At 51.4% G+C, this 18,480-nt stretch overlaps 1 protein-coding gene across 2 annotated transcripts in view; it reads left to right on the top strand.

Annotated features, from left to right (window-relative positions):
* Positions 1–18,480, top strand: part of SLIT3 (slit guidance ligand 3) — a 538,957-nt gene that overhangs the window by 437,109 nt on the left and 83,368 nt on the right. For both annotated transcript variants that reach the window (XM_039877365.1, XM_039877366.1), the window contains exons 10-12: positions 4,493–4,564; positions 9,273–9,344; positions 13,138–13,209. In XM_039877365.1, coding sequence (XP_039733299.1) covers positions 4,493–4,564; positions 9,273–9,344; positions 13,138–13,209 — 216 coding nt within the window. The remainder of the gene's footprint in view (positions 1–4,492; positions 4,565–9,272; positions 9,345–13,137; positions 13,210–18,480) is intronic.

The raw sequence follows: 18,480 nt of genomic DNA, 5'->3' as shown, positions 1-18,480 counted from the left end.
GGATCATTCAGGTCGTATATGCCCACATTCCTCATCTTTGCTGTGATCAAACATATAAATTCAATAGCAGAGTCTAGGACTCACTGCCTTTCCAAAGAACCACCACCAAGAGCAAAGGTAGAGAGAAAGGCCAGGAATACAACTTGGATGGGAACCTTCCCCCTTCGGCCCAATTCCAAGCACAGGCCAGCATCAGGAGCTGAACCTCTGGGCTCTGAGCTGTTTTCTGGTCTCCCACCAAATGGCCCAGGATAACTTTGGCGAAGGATAAACATGAATTCCCTTTCTTCAGCAGAATCTAGACATTCTGCTGAATGTCTATACAGTTCCTAAGTCAAGGAAAGACTAAGAGATGGGAAAGACAAGAACCATTGTAAACTCTCACGAGGGTGATTTCTGTGGGGAGGCACTGTAGCCTAACGGTTAAGAACACGGGCATTTGAATCAGACCAATCTGGGTTCAAGTCCAGGCTCTGCCATTTACTCGCAACCTGACGGTAGGCAAATTGGCCTCTCTGGACCACAATGTCTTTATCTGTAAAATGGCTGTAGTAATACTACCACTTGCTTTGTAGTATTGTTGAAGGAGTAAAATAAGCCAGTGAGTGAAGAACGCAGCACCTGACATGTCGAAAGCCCTCGGTAGATGGTAGCTGTTCATTAGTCTTTATCATCGCCTCAACCGCACCAGCCCCGGTGCGGCCAGCCCAGCTCCAGAACCTCTTTGCCAGGTCACTTGCAGCCATGCCCCTGCACTAGCCGTGCCCCTGCCAGTCTCTCTGGCATTATGTTGACTTATGTATTGCTAGAAACACATCATGTTCAGTCACATGTTTGCAAATGACAGATCATTAAGGAGGCACTGAGGAACTAGGGCAAATCAATACGGAGCGCGAATGGCTGAAATCCTTATCAGATGTTCCCATTGTTTTTACTGGTGCCAGAAGATGCTCAGATGTTTGATTTGTATGTTTGTTTTTATGCTAGTTCTATTAAATCAGTTTACAGCCTGAAGAATGTTTGCCAGACAAAGAAAGACATATGTGCCACTTAAGAAGGACCTAAAACAGCTGTTGGCTTCAGACACATCCCTAAGTGTGATAGCTTTTGCTGTTGTTAATGTTTCCTTTTGTCCTCCACACTGAATTATGAATCTTTGCATGCTTGTTCCAGACTGTAGGACTGGGCAATGTGTAAAAGCCACCAGGGGTAGCCGCTGTGTGGAGACCTTGCGTGCGCACACATGTGCGTGTGCGCACACACACTCCAGCCTTACTCCCTGATGGAAGGGCCATCTGCCTGAGCATGAGCACAGGCAATGACTAAAAGAGTGGAGACGCCTCAGCTCCAAACGGTATTCAGCAGAGCTCCGCGATGGAGACTTGGGGCTTTCAAAGTGGATGAACTTGAGCTTGAGACCCAGCTGTAGCTCTTCCTGGCTTTGTGAATTTGGACAAGTGATTTGACATCTCTGAGCCTCAATTTTCTTGAGTTTAAAGTGGGGATGGTAATAATGCATAGGACCTGCCTCTTAGAGGTGTAAATATTATTAGACAAACCATGTACCACTCTTAGCCCAGTGCTTGCCTTCTGAGCACCTGATTGTCGTTGTCATCCCCACCCTCGCCTTTGCTTTACATTTGATGTACGCCGACTGTTCACAACTACCCATCCCCACCCCTGACAGACTCTGATGTTTCCTGGGGCAAGGTCGACCTACATCTCCTGGCCTTGGCATTCCATTGGGCTTGGAGGTCCAGCTAGTAGCCACAGCAGCATGTGACGCAGAGAGACCGTGGAGACCAGGCCCTCCCCAGGGCGTGCAGTCTCAGGATACAGGCCGTCCGGCGGCACCCCTGCCAGGGTTAACAGGCTCACATTGGAATTCTTTGTTCTTTGCTCAAAAACCACACCTTTGCACTCTGTTTCATCCATTATACATATTCACATCTGTATCCCATCTTCCCTCAACTCCTACGGCCTTTTTATAAAATATCTACCTCTGCCGGGGCTGAATAATGTCTCAGAAGTAGCACTGGGGTCTTAACCCTTTAAACTTTCTGTGACTTCGAGAAAGCCACTGAAGTCTCTGGGCCTCGGTTTCTCCATTTTCAAAAAGATAGAGAGGCAGCGTGTCCAGTGGTTAGAAACAGATGTTGGTTCTGCCACTTACTAGCTCTGTTACTTTAGATCACTGCTTAATCTCTAGGTTTTATTTTCCTCATCCATAAAATGGGCCTCATAAGTATGAGGATTAAAAGAGATAATAGACGTAAATCAACTCAACTCCATAAAAGATAACCCTTCCCGTATGGTTCCGTCATGGACCATCTCGAGCCAGTCTTTTATCATCTGATGATTCAACCCTCTGGGCACAGGTATAACCTCCTGCTCATTGATTCATCCCTTCTTTAGCCTTGCACCCATCCCAAAAGTGGGAGTTGGTTGATTATGACGTGCACGGACAGCCAGCTCACTCACACCCAACGCTGACCTGACTTACATAGGCTCTTGGCCCACAGCTGGGAGCAGTGGGTCTTCTTGCAGTGGCTGAGGTGGGCACCATTGTTAATGAGCAGTGGCTCTCTCCACAGGCATCATCCAGCCACAGTACCTTGCCAAAGTGACAGGTGAACCACAAGATTCTGGAGGCCATTTGCCACCTGACTGGCAGCCTCAGAGACCCACGGAGCTGCTGCCTTGGCTGAGAAATCCCTGCTGAACTCTGCTCATCTGGAAAACGAGAATGTCCTTGGAACTTCTCAGTCAAGGCAGCCTGCCCCAAGTCCGCCGCCTCGGCAGGTGGCTGCATGCAGTAGTCCACAGCCTCTGAGACCTCGTGGCATGTTTTCGTGGCTCACCGTGAGCCCGCCAGGACCCTGTCCAGCCAGTCTGTGCCCATGCGCCCAGCAGAGCACACTCCCTGCCCCCTCCAGCAGGCCACAGAGGCTTTCTTAATAGACCGCGGCAGTTTCATCTGTAGATTCTATGCATCCAACAGCCGGGAATGATCTGTCCTGATGCTTCCTCTCGCCTCTCACCCACCCTTCCTCTTTCTCTCCCGTCTCCCCCTTCCTGTAGCGTGGAGAGTGATTTGTCTGTGTTATGGGTAGGCCTGACAAACCATTCCACATTAGCAGCAGAGATGTTGTTTGAAATGGGAAAATTGCTGGCAAACTGCTCCATTAGTGGTTCCAGTAACAAATACTCTGTTCCCCCAATGAAGATGAGATCGCAGAGGCACAAATTAATACGACTGTCTCCCCCACTCTACAGCAGGGATTACTCTTCAAGACGAATAGGTTCATCCCAGCCAGAAATGTGCCTCCACTAGATGCAGCCTCCGAGGGAGCCGGTTCCTCCTGTCTCTTCTTCCTCCTCTCCCCACCCCTCCCCGACACACCTTTTTTTTTTTTTTTTTTGTCTCCTCAGCCGAGGGTTTGGGGGAGCATCCGTGCCAGATGAGGAAGTGATAAAAAGATCCACAACTTGGAGACAAGGGAGATGGATGAGGGGAAGATGCTGAGTCCTCAGCTCGGGCCTGGGTGTCATTCATCACCTTAATAGAGCACCCCGCCTCTCGCTCAGGCCTCTTTCCCACCACACCTGTTCCTGGTAACAGGAAGTCATTTGAGAGATGAAAGAATAAAGAATGGAAATGCTCACTTGCTCCCCACGGCCCTTTCTCTTCCAAGGAAGCCCTGGGCCTGCAGCATCTCTTGTCTTTCCAGAGTAATAGGAGAGGAGGCATTTCAGGAAAGTCAGTGAGACGGTAAAGCAGTAGATCTGAGCAGCAGCCCAGGAGAGTAGTCCAGGTGGGTCCCCCGAGGCCTCCAGGATGTCAGGGAGCCAGTTTCATCAATGTCAGACTGGGACCGAAAGACTCGAAGGCTCTTTCTCTACCATATTAAAACAGCCAATTGAAAAACCCAGAAACAAATTTTTTGAATCATTATGATGTACTCCTAAAACTAATATAATATGTCAATTATACCTTTAAAAAAAAAGGAAGGAAGGAGGGAGGGAAGGAAGGAAGGAAGGAAAACCCAGAATGCAGTCCACCATTGTCATTTCCGCCTCTGTGGACACCCATTAGCGGTGTGGTCAAGTTTAACTGAATAGTGACACACTTCCATATAAGCGTCGCCAGCCCAGAGTCCACCTCTTTTTACTCTCTTTCTTGTCTTTATCCCTTTGACTTTTTCAGCACTCTGGTTACTTCCTGAGGCTTTTTCTGAGGAAGCCGGCTGCCTCCAAAACCAGATAAACAAGAACCAAATATCCTCAAGTAGGAAGCATCTTGTCTAGCTCTCTCCAAGAGCAGTCAGACCCCAGATTGGGTGTTCCGCACCCCAGAACCTCCTGTGACCAAGGATCTGTGCCCTGTGATGCGAGGCCACTCCGTCCCCGTCCCCGAGGCCGGCGGCCGCCGGCAGCCACCGCCAGCGGATGGGTGGGTGGCTAACCGACTCTTCTCTGCTCTGCTTCCCAGACGCCTGGAGCAGAACTCCATCCGCTCCATCCCTGCCGGAGCCTTCACCCCGTACAAGAAGCTGAAGCGGATGTGAGTTTCCCCTGGGGAGAAGTGAACCCACACATTGCAGTTTGGGGGATAACCTGTCGCGTGTGGTGGCAGCCTGGTCAGGTGACAGGCCGTAATCACGTTCCTCCTGGACAGTTCAGGGTCAGACCTGGCATGCTCACCGGAGGCTGGGAGCGGGGGTTCAGAAGCGTTGCATTCCCATGGGAGGTGTGTGGGTTTCGGGCTCAGCGCTCTGCAGCGAGAGCGAAGTAAAGCTCTCCGGGTGGGAGTGGAGCTCGGTTGGCCTAAAAACCCCCTATCACCTTTTCTATTGTTCCCTGGCTTTGGAGCTGTGGACCTAAAGTAGGAGACTCAGTGGGGATGTGACAGCGGACCTGTATCGCTCTACAGCTCTGTCACCAGCCTTCCTACAACCATGCACACATTCGCTTAACACACACTCGGCGCGCGTCCACTGCATGCAAGGAGCTGTGCCGGGGGCCGCAGAGCGCGGCGGGCGAAGGCGAAGCCCGCCGTCTGGAGCTTACGCACTCCAGGGGGAGAACCCAGAACTTGAACTGGATGAGCACTAGAAACCGCTGGACTAGAAAGTGGAACGGAGGCGAGGAGGGCGGAGCGCGGTGGTGGGTGGTCCGCGGGAGGATTTGTCGGTGGAGGCCTCTGTGCAGGGGACCCGAGCGAAGGAAGGGAGCGAGTCATCACACGCCCTCGGGGAAGGACGTGGGAGGCCGGGAGCGCGCGTGGGCGCGCGCGCGTGCGCGCGGCTGGGCGGGGACAACGAGGCGGGCATGGCGCTGGACAGGTAGGCGGGGCCTGCGTCCTGTGGACCCTCGAGACCCTGGCGAGAGCTTTCTGTTCTTTCTCAGTGAGAGGAGCTTGGGAAGGTTCTTATCCTCCAAATAACTTGTCCGTGGTGCTGCCCAACGCCCCCTCTACCCTTGTAACCGATATCACTGCCACCACTGCGTCCTACTAATCCCTGGTGACACCAGCACTGCTGCGCCTTCCGCACCGCAGCGGCCACTAAGAGCAGCGTGGCCCTCATCCCCGCCATGGTGGCGACTTCGTCAGCACCACCCTTCCCCACCACATGACTACCCGGAGCACTGTTCCCTGAGTCCCCCAGAGCTGGGCGCTCTGAAGGGCGGCTAGTAGGATTCAGAATTGGCCCGTCCATTGCTGTCATAGATACCAAGAATCTGGGAGGATACACCTGTCCCGCTTCCAGGCTAAGAAATCGTTTATTACAGCCCAATAATCAAGACACTGTTTTCCTTGCACTTACTTGCTCTCTCTGGCCTACACAAAGGAGCCAGAGAAGGCAAGTAGAAATATGCATGGATTTGTTCTTGTCCACTCCAGCCTGATTCATCGGTCTCCCTTGAGGAGCAGGGCCTACATTAAAGAGGTTAAGTGCCTGCTGACTCCTTTTATGTTAAAAATAAACATCCCCACGAAACAGTGGCATTGGTAGGCTTTACCCTCAGATCTCAGGAAGCCAGCTTCCCATCTCTCTGGAAATCCAAACCAAACAAGATTTTTCTCCTGGTACAATTCCAGAAGTAGAAACCAACATAATGAGCCAGCCCTAAGCACGTTCTTCCTTCCCTTTGGCAGCTTTCCTGCCGGAGGAGCTGTATAAATACAGGCCTTAATATTTAAAACCTCGGGCCATTAATCTCCCGGGCTCCCTGCTTCCCCACTCACTCTCCATACCCCCACCCCAATTCATTTTTAAAGCCCAGCTTGATTATACAGCCAGATAGTAATTTCAGTGAAAAATGACAAGTTCAGTCACTGCCCCAACCTATAGCTCTTGCATGATTTAAGTTACTGCTCTAATTTTTTGTAAAGTCCAGGTGATTTAGAGCTTGGCTGTGTTTTACTGTCCTTTCTCCATCCTATTGGACTTGCCATGATCTGCGCATTCAAACTTCAGAAGACCTTCTCAACCACAAGCTAGAAAGTAAATTTAATTTTTGATCACTTGTGATGCTGTTGATACTTATGATGATGCCCTCCCTCCCCCGCCCAAGGGGATGGTGGGAGGGAAGAGAGACCACCAAAAAACTTTTCAACTAACTGAACTTCAAAAATCCTGACTGACAGGTGAAGGCTGGGGAAAAGTAGGGTTCTTGGTAAGAACGGATTTTAAAACCCTGAGTGTGAATTCCTTCTAGGGGCACGTGACCAGTTTATCTCTAATATCTAAAGAAAATGTTTCCAGCTGTGAATGAACCACATCCTTCTCATATCTCTAATAATAAGAATTTGTCCTGAATGAATGGCTTTGTCCCCACCTATTGCTAGTAGTCGCCTTAGTATAAAAATACTTCCAGGTAAAAGCCAGTATCGAGGGGGAGAACCTGGGGAGAGTAGGTGGCACCAAAGAAGACCCCTCTGTCTTACGGGGTTGGTTGACTGGTAGCTCTGACGTGTGGGGACAGACCTGTGTTGTCTGGCCAGAGTGGCATATTGAGTTCTCTCTTTGCACAATCGCAGAGAGAGCAGTGGTCCCCAGGCTCCAGCACAACCTAGTGTCCCACACTTTTATTTCCAACTTGACCCCCGTAGGCACTAGAATTTGCCACCCTTGTCCTGAACAGTCTGGAAAGGCCACTCCCTCTCATTTATAAGTCCCAAGAGACGTGAGTGAGTCTGAGACTGACCAGGTCCTAGAACACCATGGCCTAATATGACTCAGGGACCACCTGCATGGGGATCACCAGGAGACTGGTGACATACACAGGTTTCTAACCCCAGTTCCCCAGCTGACCAATTCAGATTCTCTGTGGGTGACATTTCGAAGTTTGAGAACCACTGGTCGAGAGTGACCCAAAGGCCTGGAGTCTAACCTGAGACCACCCTGATGTGGATTGGGAGGGGTCAAGCATGGAGATCAGTGGGCACCTAAAGCTTTTCCCAGTCTGCCTTCCTGCCTAGTGCCACTGCGTTCTGCGTCCATCCTAGGAAGTGCCAGCTCTATGCCTAAAGAGCAGGGTCAAGTCACTTGTGACTGCAGGTTCTTCACCTCGCAGGGCTGCTGGTACCTTCTTGCAGAACGAGGATGAAATGACCGCCAGGGTCAGTTCCCAGCCAGTCTACCACCTCTCCAGTTTCCACTCCCCACCATCTCCAAAACCATGAGACGTCCCACCTTGTGCTGTAGAGAGGGGCACGTCCCGGAGTCTAGCTGGGGACTGAGTACCAGTTCGTCCTCAAAGCTAAGGCAGATGGCTCCCCCACTGGTCACAGAACTTCCTAGGCTAGAGGTCTAAGTGCCTTGAAGGGACAATCCCAGGATCAGGGGAAAAATAAGTTGCTCTCACTAGTCTGATCTGAACACAGACCTTGCATGCTCGTGCGAAATGCCTTGCCAGGCAGCCACGCTGAGGGCAAGCAAGATTAGGGTAATCCGGGGCATTTGCTTGTTAAGACCCTTATACAAAAATGGAGTGCTGAAGAAAAGCCCAGTGTAAGCTGATGAGTTTGCAAGCACAATCTGTGGATTTGTTGGAGGCGATCTCGCCAGCTAAAGGGATAAGCTCGACAGCTGTGCCTAAGAAGCCTTAACCTGTGAAGTATCTTTCAACGTACCGGCTTTGGAAGCAGGGAGGAAAGGGAGCAGAGGCTTAGCCAAAGTGGGGGTGGGGTTGCAGGCCCTTTTGAAGGCTATTAGAAGGAGAGAAACTGGCGGAGGAATGTGCTTAGGAGGCGGGCTGGCTGGGGAGTCTGGCCTCGCTGGAGGCCGTTGCTTCAGAAGCTGCCTGCGCTTTCTTCTCGGTATTCCCGTGTCTCCTCCTCTTGACCCTCCAAGACCCCAGCTCCCCACCTCCTGCACAAAAGCAAGACCCATTTACCAGAGAGGCCTCTTGTCACTGGAACTTGGAGCATCTCCTTCCAGTGACAGGAGCCCAGAGGCCATCCCTGAGCTAATGACTCTGAGAGAAAGTCTTTCCCCTCCCTGACGTGCCATGAGCAAACACTGGAGGCCGGGTGCTCAGAAGTCTCTGGGGTGTGAGGAAGAGCCAGGCCCTCAGCACCGGCCAGGCCAGGTTAGTGCACCCCACGCAGCGTCCCCCTGGCCCTGATTGTCCTGGAGCCCCGCTCATCGCTGCCCTGGCCTTGCTCCTGTCTAAGGAGCACCACCTGTGACAAATGTCGTCTCAAAGCCGTCCCATAAGACTCTCCCGATGTGCTTAACCGCACGGCCTGGAGCATGTGCCGAGCCAGACAGAGCCTTACGTCACTGCTCAAAACCTCCTTGCAGATCAGGGAGGAAAAGTCACTGGGGAGATGAAATGACTCAGGACTTTTGGGGAGAAAAATAAGCATTTGCCGAGGCATGAAGTAGATGATGCTTGGAGGACCCCTGCCTGTGTTCGGTTTCTGCTTTATGCCATTACTGCCTGGCGATGTGACCTAGACAAGCCCTGATTTGACCGGGTGCAGTTTCCCACCTACAAAATGAAGGCCCACATGTGCAAAGCCATGAGATGCCATGGGCAAACGTGACTCGAAAGCCAAGAAGAGTGATACAAATGTAGTATATTTTATCATGAGGCGGTTGAACTGAATGGTCTTTAAGCCCCTTCTCTTGTACTACGAATAAACAAAATTAAGTGATTAATTCTCACCACTTTGAATACCTGAAATGTTTGAGTCACACTTAGGAATGGCCACAGTACCGCTTCAAGCCGTGTCCTCACTCTCCCGTTAATGTTTTTAGAGACATCAGCAAGAATCAGATCTCGGACATCGCTCCAGATGCCTTCCAGGGTCTGAAATCGCTCACGTCGCTGTAAGTGGGGAGCAGGGTCGTGGGGGGTGGCGGAAGTGGGGGGTGAAGGGGACGCGACCGTATTTTTCAGGAGGTGTTTATCAAGGCTTTATGTTCCACACTTGTGGCAACTGGTAAAAGAAACAAATATTTCTTCAGGGGAGATTGATTTTGGAGAATATTTCTACAACCCAAATGCATTATTTTTATTGATTAAGTGCCCGGCAACCTTCCCAGTTATTGGCTTTTAATTCGAATGCATCTTCTACTCTAACTGCGTGCCCCCCTCCCACCCCGCAGGCCCCGCAGTGCCCTCTGGGGAGATGGAGGAATTGTACGTAATGTTTGTTCATGACCGACTTGCCCGTTTTCTCTGTGAATGTGGCCTTGTCAAGGGAGGAGCCCATTTTCTTCCCCTGAATTTCAGACTTTTTCTCCAAACCAACCTCGTGGCCATTGTGTGAAAAAGCACCAACCCCATCCTACAAGCCCTTCTTTTCGCTGCTTTTGAAACCTGAGGGCGGCCCACTGGGTGGAACCAAAGCCTCACCCACCAGGGCCTCAGAAAAACATGGGGCAGGAAGGCACGGAGCTTCATCCTGCTCTGCCAGTGACTCACTGTGTGGCACGGCGAACGTCATGGAGTCTCCCGTGCATGCTCCCTCAGCTCCCTCACAGGCAAAATGGGGACAGGGAGGCCTTTCCTGCCTAACATGCGTTCAGTGGTGACCATGATTGCAGTCATTAGAAAAACCGGCAGTACTTACTGAGCACTTACTGTGTACCAGGTACTGTTCTAGGAGTCTTGCAAGTCTCATCCTCACGACGACCTGTCATAGAGACTCTATCCTCATTCATGGTCGAAGAAAGTGGGTGATCTGACCTCTACACAGACTGGGTTTTTATCTGCTTTGATCCTGGCTGCATCTCTCTGGCACCTCAGACAGTACCTAGCACATAGCTACCGTGCAAAAGAAATCTTGGCAAATAAATAAATGTAATTTATCTGAAGTCCACAGTAGCGAGTGGGAGAGGCAGGATTTGGAGCAAAGCAGTCTGACTCCAGAACCCACGATCCTTATGCTTTGCTGCCTCTCGAAGTAATGTGAAAAGTAAACATAAGATACAGCAAAAGTATCATTGATTGATGTTATTTATATCATTTGGTGACCTGCCCACCTGGGCAAGAGTGAGGATGCTTTGAATTCTCTGTGCAACCTGTTTGCTTAATTAATGAATGTTCAGGTGACAAGAAACACGTTTGTCCCCCCACCTGGCCCCATCCCACTGGGAACGGGCCAAAGACGGGGAATTCTCTAGATGTAGCGGTCGCCTGCTGCTTGCAGAGTAAATTAGTTTCGTTTATCGGATAGAACATCTGGCTGGGATATCAAAGACAGGATTGTGCGTGAGATTAGTGTCCGCTTATTGTGCCGAAGATCACAGAGGCAAAGGGAAAGCGGCTGCCTGCCCCCCAGGATCCCATCCTTGCCCCCCGGCTCCCATCCCTGCCCCCCTGCCCCCCCATCCCTGCCCCCCTGATCCTCATCCCTGCCCCCTCCGTGATCCCATCCCTGCTCCCCCGGACTTCATCCCCACCCCCACTCCATGCCGTGTTCCTCCCTCGTCTGGCTTCCCTCTGTTGGGATTTGGGAACAGTCTGAAGACACTGAGATGCCTCTGGTCTTGTAGGAAAAGAAATTCAAAATATGGTTGCCAAACATGAAATCGGCATGTCACGAGCCGATTCTGAAATGTACTAGGGCACTATGGAAGCGAAATGCCGGTCGCCATCAGTTTACGCATTCCCCCATTCAGAAGGCAGCGGCAGCGCACCGAGTAGTATCATAGGGACTGAGAATGGGCCAGTGAACCGGACCGACAAGGCACTTGGTCTCAGGGATCTTTGAACACAAACACACACAATCCAAACACAGGAGCAGCCCAGGTAAGGGGCAGGAAAGCCTCTCCCCCGTACCTGTTCGTTCATTCTTTCAGCGGTAGTGTTTGCGCTCAATTCTCAGCTCTAGGGACCCAGCCGTGAACAAGCCACATAATGTCAACACACACAGGGAGCCTGTATTCAAGGGGGCTGGTGGGAGAGGCTCAGAAAATGTCTAAAATAAATAAATATTTAAGCCATATAACATGGCAAGTGAAAAGTGAGAAAGAAATTTAAAAAAAAAAAAAATAGGGTGACAGGTACTGAAAAACGTTAACCAGAATATTCAGGAGAAAATTCCCAAGGAGGAGATGCTTGAGCTCAAACCTGAGAGATGTAAAGAAGGCAGTCAAGGGACGACCTTGAGGGAAAGCCAGATGGGTCTACGCCCGGATGCCCCGAGGTGGACCCCCAGCCCGTGCCAGCCTGCTGGAGAGTGGTTTTGGCGCCTAGACTTTGAGATGTCCCGTTCAGAGACGTGATGGGTGATGCAAGGACCCTCTCCCCGAAACCGCTGGCCCCGCTTCCCCAGCAGCTTCTGGTGAATAGAAGTTTGGACACCAGCACAGAGGAGCAGACAGTGGCATTACTACATGTGGCACAGTGAGCAGTGGGTCATTAATAGAATTACGAATGTGAGCCTGAGCCATCATGCTGACTTTTATTTAGTCATTAATTTGTTGAAACATTAATGAAACACACCCGCAGGCTGAGCGAGACACTCGCTCTTCACTCCCGGTGGCGTCTGCAAAATGGGGGGTTTGGATGACCGCTCCCATTTACCATCTCCTCATCCTGACATTTTGCCTCCTGAAACAGATATAGCAGCCTGGGTGAGGATGGAATAGTGCATTCATTCGGAGTGCTTCAGGGCCCAGGAGGGAATCAGAGAGGGAGGGAGGGAGGGAAGGGAGGAAAGAAGGAAAGAAGGAAGGAAGGAAACAAAGAAAGAAAAAAAAAAGGAAGGCAGGCCGGCCTCTTTAGCTCAGTTCCCTCCATCTCAGGGAAGGCTGGACCCAAGAAATGGCAAAGTCTGTGCCATGGGTGACAGCAAAAAGGGGCCAGAGTGTCTTCAGTGCCAGCAGGGCCCCTGGGCACCGGCTGGAAAGGCAGACCCAGCAGGCTTCTTCTCCACGCTTCACAGTCAGCAGAGACCAGCTCACAGATAGGAGACCCAGGGGGTCTCCAGCGAGGGACGCTGCAGGCCGAAAGAGAGGGTTAGAAGAACTCGGAGTTTCTTGGTTCCTGGAGCTCCTGGAAAAGGGGCTGGAGTGTAGCAGCTGCCATTCCTCCGAGGTAGTGGCTCCTTGTTCCCCGCCCCCGAGAGCCAGCCCTTGACTCAGCAGTCCCTGAGCCATCTGGATGGGACCCTGATACCCAAAGGCCTGTCTACATAGATGATGAAAGGACACAGCTTAGGAATTCCTAGGACACAATGGGGTGTTCAAAGGAAACATTCTGTAGGCCGGGCTCAGCCTGATCAATACCCACTGAAGACGGGAAGGCGCGGGGCCAGCCAGCTGCCCACACGTCTTATTTATTGCTGGGGTGTGAGTCATATGAGCCGCTCAGGGAGACACCACACAGGGACTGCTGCTTCCTACTGAGGATTATTTATTGAGCTGGGGTGCCCAAGAGTGAAACAGGATGGAGGCCATTTCTCCTCGCCTCCCAGACAGCCTGCTCTCCCCGCTCCGGCCCCTGGTGGCTCTTGCCTGCTGCCTCACTGGCGAGGAGATGGGATGAGGTGGACCAGGAAAGGGGACACTCTGAGGGTCCGTCTCCCTGGATCTGGCCGAGGTGACGGCTCCTGCACAAGTGGGTCCCAGCGGCCTCGCATGTACAGTGACCGCTGTCTTTGCTCTTTTCCAGGGTGCTCTATGGGAACAAGATCACTGAGATTGCCAAGGGGCTATTCGACGGGCTGGTGTCCCTGCAGCTGCTGTGAGTAGGAACTTTGTCACTGTTTGTGTCCCTGGGACTGGTTGCGGGCTCTTTCCTGCAAACTTTGAGCCATGCTCTGCAGAGTACTTCTTTGACTTTACACACCCCAAAAGGAGAGAAAAAAATCTGAGCTGCTCACCCCTCACCTTCATCACCTCTTTTTGGTAGAAGGAGAGCCAGGAGTTGGCTGAGGGAGGCCAAGGTCAGTGTGAACACAATGGAATGAGACAGCTCAGGAGCCTGGCTCAGGCGTGAGCACTAACCATAGGTGTCGGGGCTGGAAATTAAGCCAGAATTGAATCCTCCGAGGGGCAGCATCTTGCAGGCATGTGACCTTGAGGAAGCGTGGGAGTGGAGGTGAAGTAATTACAGAGAAGCGTAATCAGTCACCAGTATGACTCTATCTGGGTAAGATATGGCTGAGTGGGAAGTGTTTATTTAATTTAAAGGAAGATTTGTTGCCGTGAATTTTAAGCTCTGGGATTATTTATTTGCATTTATTTCATTCCAGTCATTTGAGCTTAAATGTTTGAAGAAGATAATTGAACTCTGATGTGGAGAGGCAAGGAAAGGAATTTAGCTCATCCTATATTTTAAGATCTTACGATGGGGGAGAATTAGCTCTGGTTCGTGAGTAGGCAGCTGTGGCATCTGCACGCATATACCGTGGATGTGGGAGTGTACATGTGTGTACATACGTGTCCATGTTTGCTGCGGGTCTGCGTCACGATTCCTATTGATATTAGGACTTGATCTTGAAAATCTTGTGAGCAATGGAGAATACCAAGTCTCAGAAAACTCGCCGTCAGTCACACAGCAAAAAGGATGTAGAAATGAATGGAGCCTGCATGGTCCTGTGGCTCAGAGGGCTCCCAGCCCTCTGAATAGCACAAAATGTATATTCACAGAGGTGTGCATCGGAGTCCAGATGAGTGTGTGTGTGTGCGTGTAAAATTAACTCCAAGTCACAGGCAGTGAGAAAGCCAGGGACCTCCCTGCTCCCATGTGCAGCTGAGTGGAGCTGCATGTGAGCTTGCAGACCAGGTAGTCAAGCGGGGTCTCCAGAAGGATGAGAGGCCAAGAGCAGGGATGGAGAGAGGAGGGTAGGCGATTACACCTCCCTCACATCGTGGTACCCAAGACTCTTTGAGAGAGAACAAGTGAGACTTTTCCTCCAGCCCTCCCCTCCTCACATCTTTACTCCCTACCCGTCCCGTGTCCTTCAGGCTCAGCCTGGACAGGTTCTCCTTGGATGACACAGTCATGTGAATCATGTCACGATGAGAAGCCCAGCTAGTTTCCAGACGGCACACCCATCAGAGCAGTAGTCAGGCTCGTTTCTATGAAGCTGGGATCAAGGAAAAGAAAACTCTGTGCCTTCTTTTCTGCATCTTCGCCACCTCCGTCTCCATGTCTGTCTCGGTCTTCTGTGGACATGTTCATGTTCAAAGGTCCCAGCCCTCAGTGGGCCTTTGAAGCTATTTGTTAGGATGACACACCGGGGCTCTGCAGGGAGCTGGGTGTTTCACAGATGGTGTTCTTTGCTAGTAGCAAAGAAACTGTAGGTTATAATGGCCACCATAAGGCTAGTGAACTGTAGCCATTAATCCCTTGAAAGAAGAGAAACAATAGCATCAGCCTTGAGGTAGCTTTGGGGGTATTCTGTTCCACTAGGCTGGGGTGAATATCCTTTTACAAAGTCCTCTTACAATCTGTGTTTGGTGTGGAGAGGAAAATGCCCTTGCGTGCACAAAAGAGAGAGATAACATGCATCAAAACGCCTAGCACAGTGCATGGCACGTGGTAAAGACAGGATCGATGCATTTCCTTCTAAATAAGGAAATGTAACCCAGTACCCCAGCTCTGAGCTGAAAGCAGTCACGAGTTAACAACAGGACTTTGCATGAGCCGGGGAGGTGATATTAGTTTAATATCACCATTTTAAGCAGATGGAATTGAGTAGCTGGGAGTAAAGAGAAAGCACCTCGCCCCCCGCCTCTCAAGACCAAGAGTTGACACAACTCAGGCAGGCTCGGGTTCCAGAAAGGACCAACAAGTGTTTTGACTTCTCGTTGAGTATTTGGAAAGCAGGTCCTGATTAGATCGAATTTAGCATTCAGCCCGCCAAAGATTGGATTTCTCCATGTCAGACCAGAGGCGCTCTGATAAGAAGGCTCTGATTAGAATACCCTGGTAGTCTGGGTAATTTTCTTTCTTTTGACTCGAAGGCTTTTTGCGAGAGGTTTGTTTTTATTTCTCTCTGTGTCACTCAGATTATTGGGGCATCATACAGCCATGCTGGCTCCACCACACAGTGACCTTGGATATTTCCTTTCTGGCACTTGCCATGGTGCCACCATGTTGTGGTCAGTTGTCCTGCCCGCTCCCACTTCCTAGTTTCTGCAGACTTTTCTGCCATCCCGTCAAACTTGTCCAGCCTGGTATGTGCCCAGCCCTCCCGGGTCACTTTCTTGACATGCTCATTTGACAGATGGCCCATACTAAAAAGCAGAATATCTCAGGCTTTGGAGTGTCTCGGAGGCTGCGGCAAATGGGTCTACATGGACAAGCTTCAACAGTCTGGGAATGACCCCCTAAGCCATGTCCTCCGGGTGTCAGCCTCATAAGAGTCACCTCCTTTAGTTTAAGTCACAATCTTAGGAACTTCGGGGCTCCAAGCACAGCCTTCCACCTGGCTGGTCCAGAAGCCCCTCCCTCTGACAAATCTTCTATTGCCCGTTTGTTGATGGTTTCTGGGGTAAGTCATCACTTCGTAGTTACAAGGTTAGGAAGCTCTTTCTTATACTAAACCTCAGTAATGGCTTCTGGGAAACCCGGAAAAGGCTATTCTCATAGTCTTCCAATGTTCGAAAATAGCTAATATGCCTCCTCGTACTTAAATACGTGCAGTGCCTGCAGACATTCATTGTATAAACACACATCTATGCGTTATTAGCAAAGACCCTTATTTATGAGGGATGCAAGGTAGTCTGTCAGCTTCCCTCAAACAGGCTGCCGGGAAGAGAGTCAGGGCCCCATTTGGACAGGAAGTGTGTTTAGAGACACCACCCCTCCTAAACCGCTGAGAACTGGAGACATCTCAGAATCCAAGTTAGGACATACCACCGGCGCACGCTCCACATGCCAGAGACAGAAGTGGCCGGATGGCCGAAGGAGTGACCCGCCCTCTTCTCCCAGCCTCCATCCATCCCTTCCTCACTGGAAACTTAGGGCGAGTGCTCTTGCTCCCCTCCATTTTCCTGCCCACCCAGGCTCCTAGGCTCCTGGAACATCTGTGGAGATGGTGATCCTGGGTGCACAGCCAGCCGGGGTGCCCCCAGACCCCTCGCCTTGTCACTCAGAGCTCAGTCCTCCCCAAAGCAAGAAAAGTGCTCAGCTTTGACGGGCAGCTGCAAGCTGTGCTGTCACAGCTCCCCCGGGCGAAGGCATTCACTTAGTGCTCCCCGATCGCGTGGCATGCTTGCGGAAGTCACTGGGATAGGGCAGGCAGTCATTTGAGGGGGGAGCTTTCACGTAAAGGCTGGCCACGGTCGATGGTAAGCCTGCTCCGGGAGGTCTGAAACCAACCAGGCTGTCTTGGGACTGGAATAAGTTATGACAGCCCAGGCACCTGTCGCGTGATTTTCTTGGAAGGCAGACAAACAAGACCATTTGAAGACCTTGGAGTTTGCCAAGCAACATGGCGGTCACGGGGCAGTGAGCAGGACGCCACTCCCCACAGCTCGCTTTCCCCCACCAGCTGTTCCACCGGTATTACTACTGCAGCTAATAATAGCAGCTGACATTTATGAATACTTAATATGTTCCAGAACCGCTGCTAAGCAATTTCATACGCACCATCTCCCCTCATCTTTACGACACTGCTAACAGGAAGGCATTGTCGAAAGGCCCATTTCACAGATGGAGAGACTGAGGCACTGGAGGGTTAAGGAACTTGGCCGTTGTCACTCAGCATGTAAGCGAGTGAGCACCGGAGCGCAGGCACTCTGATCCCGGAGTCCGTGCTAGAGACTTCTGCCTCAGACCCTGGCACGGGCAGATCTGCCGAGCTGCGTTTGCATAGCACAGAACAAGAATTCCCTGCTGACTCGGGCTGAGGAGGAGGTGCCGCGGGTGACTGCACATCAGCTCCTCCGGTCGGCCTCAGTCCCCATGGCACTTCCCTGGGCCATTGTCATCGCCCCTTATGCTCGCCCTGAGCCCTGCAAGACAGCAATCAAGGAGCCGCTCGTGTTTAAAAACGGGGTTCAGTGAGTGACGAGAATTCTCTCCAGCAGCGGAGCAGACGTACCTGGCGGGACCTTCTGAGAGAGGGGTTCTGCCTTCTCCAGTGCACCCGGACTTCCCAGGGAAAGCCCCCGAGGAGACCTCAGTTCTGGATCCTTCCGTTCTTGGTCACCGAGTGAATCAGGTTGCCATAGACAGACAAGTGACCACGCGACTAGCTGTTGGGAGATGGAGGGGGCAAGCCAGGTCACACGAGATGAGGCCACTTGATCTCCTGATGGCAGGCATTGGCTCCCCGTCTCTGGTCTCAGAACCTCAGCTCCCTGCTGGTTGCCTCAGGAAAGGCCAGGGGCTTGACCCTGTTCCTAGCGCCTATGGAGCTGAAGGGGGTCCTGTTTTTCAGACAGGCCACCCGATGGCCTTGCTGCATTTGTAGTTTCCCTTGCATCGGGAGTCACCATGACAACCCACAACCGTAGGCCAGCAGCGCAGTCATTATTGGGAGAAGCGAACAGCCAGCCACCTTGCCCCTAGCTGGGACTAGGAAGGTTCCGCCTGTGTCCCGTGGTGACTGTTTAACAGGACGTGGCCCAGGACACCCATTCGCAAGCACAGAGAAGCCTCTGGGCGGGGTAGAGTTCCTTGACCTCGTGGCACCACGTGTCCCAGGTTCGTCCCCATGTCCAGCCTCAGTAGATCGCTGAAGGTCAAAATCAGTCCCCCATATTTCATAGGGGAAGGATGAGAGCATGTTTATTCTAAGGCAGGAGAATTGTTCTTATTACAAATAATAGATAAAGAAATTCTGGAGGGCAGAGGGTTCAGTCTAGAGGATTTTTTAAAGAGGAAGACACATTAACGAGGACAGTCTGACTCTGTCCTACAGCTTGATCAGGGGTTCAGAAGAGCTCCCCTAATCGGCGTCCCCGCTAATAGTTTATACCAGTGCATAATGGTGCTAAATAGTGCTAAATAGTGCCAGGGACACACAGAGAACTTTTTTTTAATAACAAAGAGCCTCTT

The sequence above is a fragment of the Pteropus medius genome, unplaced genomic scaffold, assembly GCF_902729225.1.
Source record: "Pteropus medius unplaced genomic scaffold, Ma_sr-lr_union100, whole genome shotgun sequence".
Taxonomy (NCBI): Eukaryota; Metazoa; Chordata; class Mammalia; order Chiroptera; family Pteropodidae; genus Pteropus; species Pteropus medius.
This window is presented reverse-complemented; position numbering and strand designations above follow the sequence as displayed.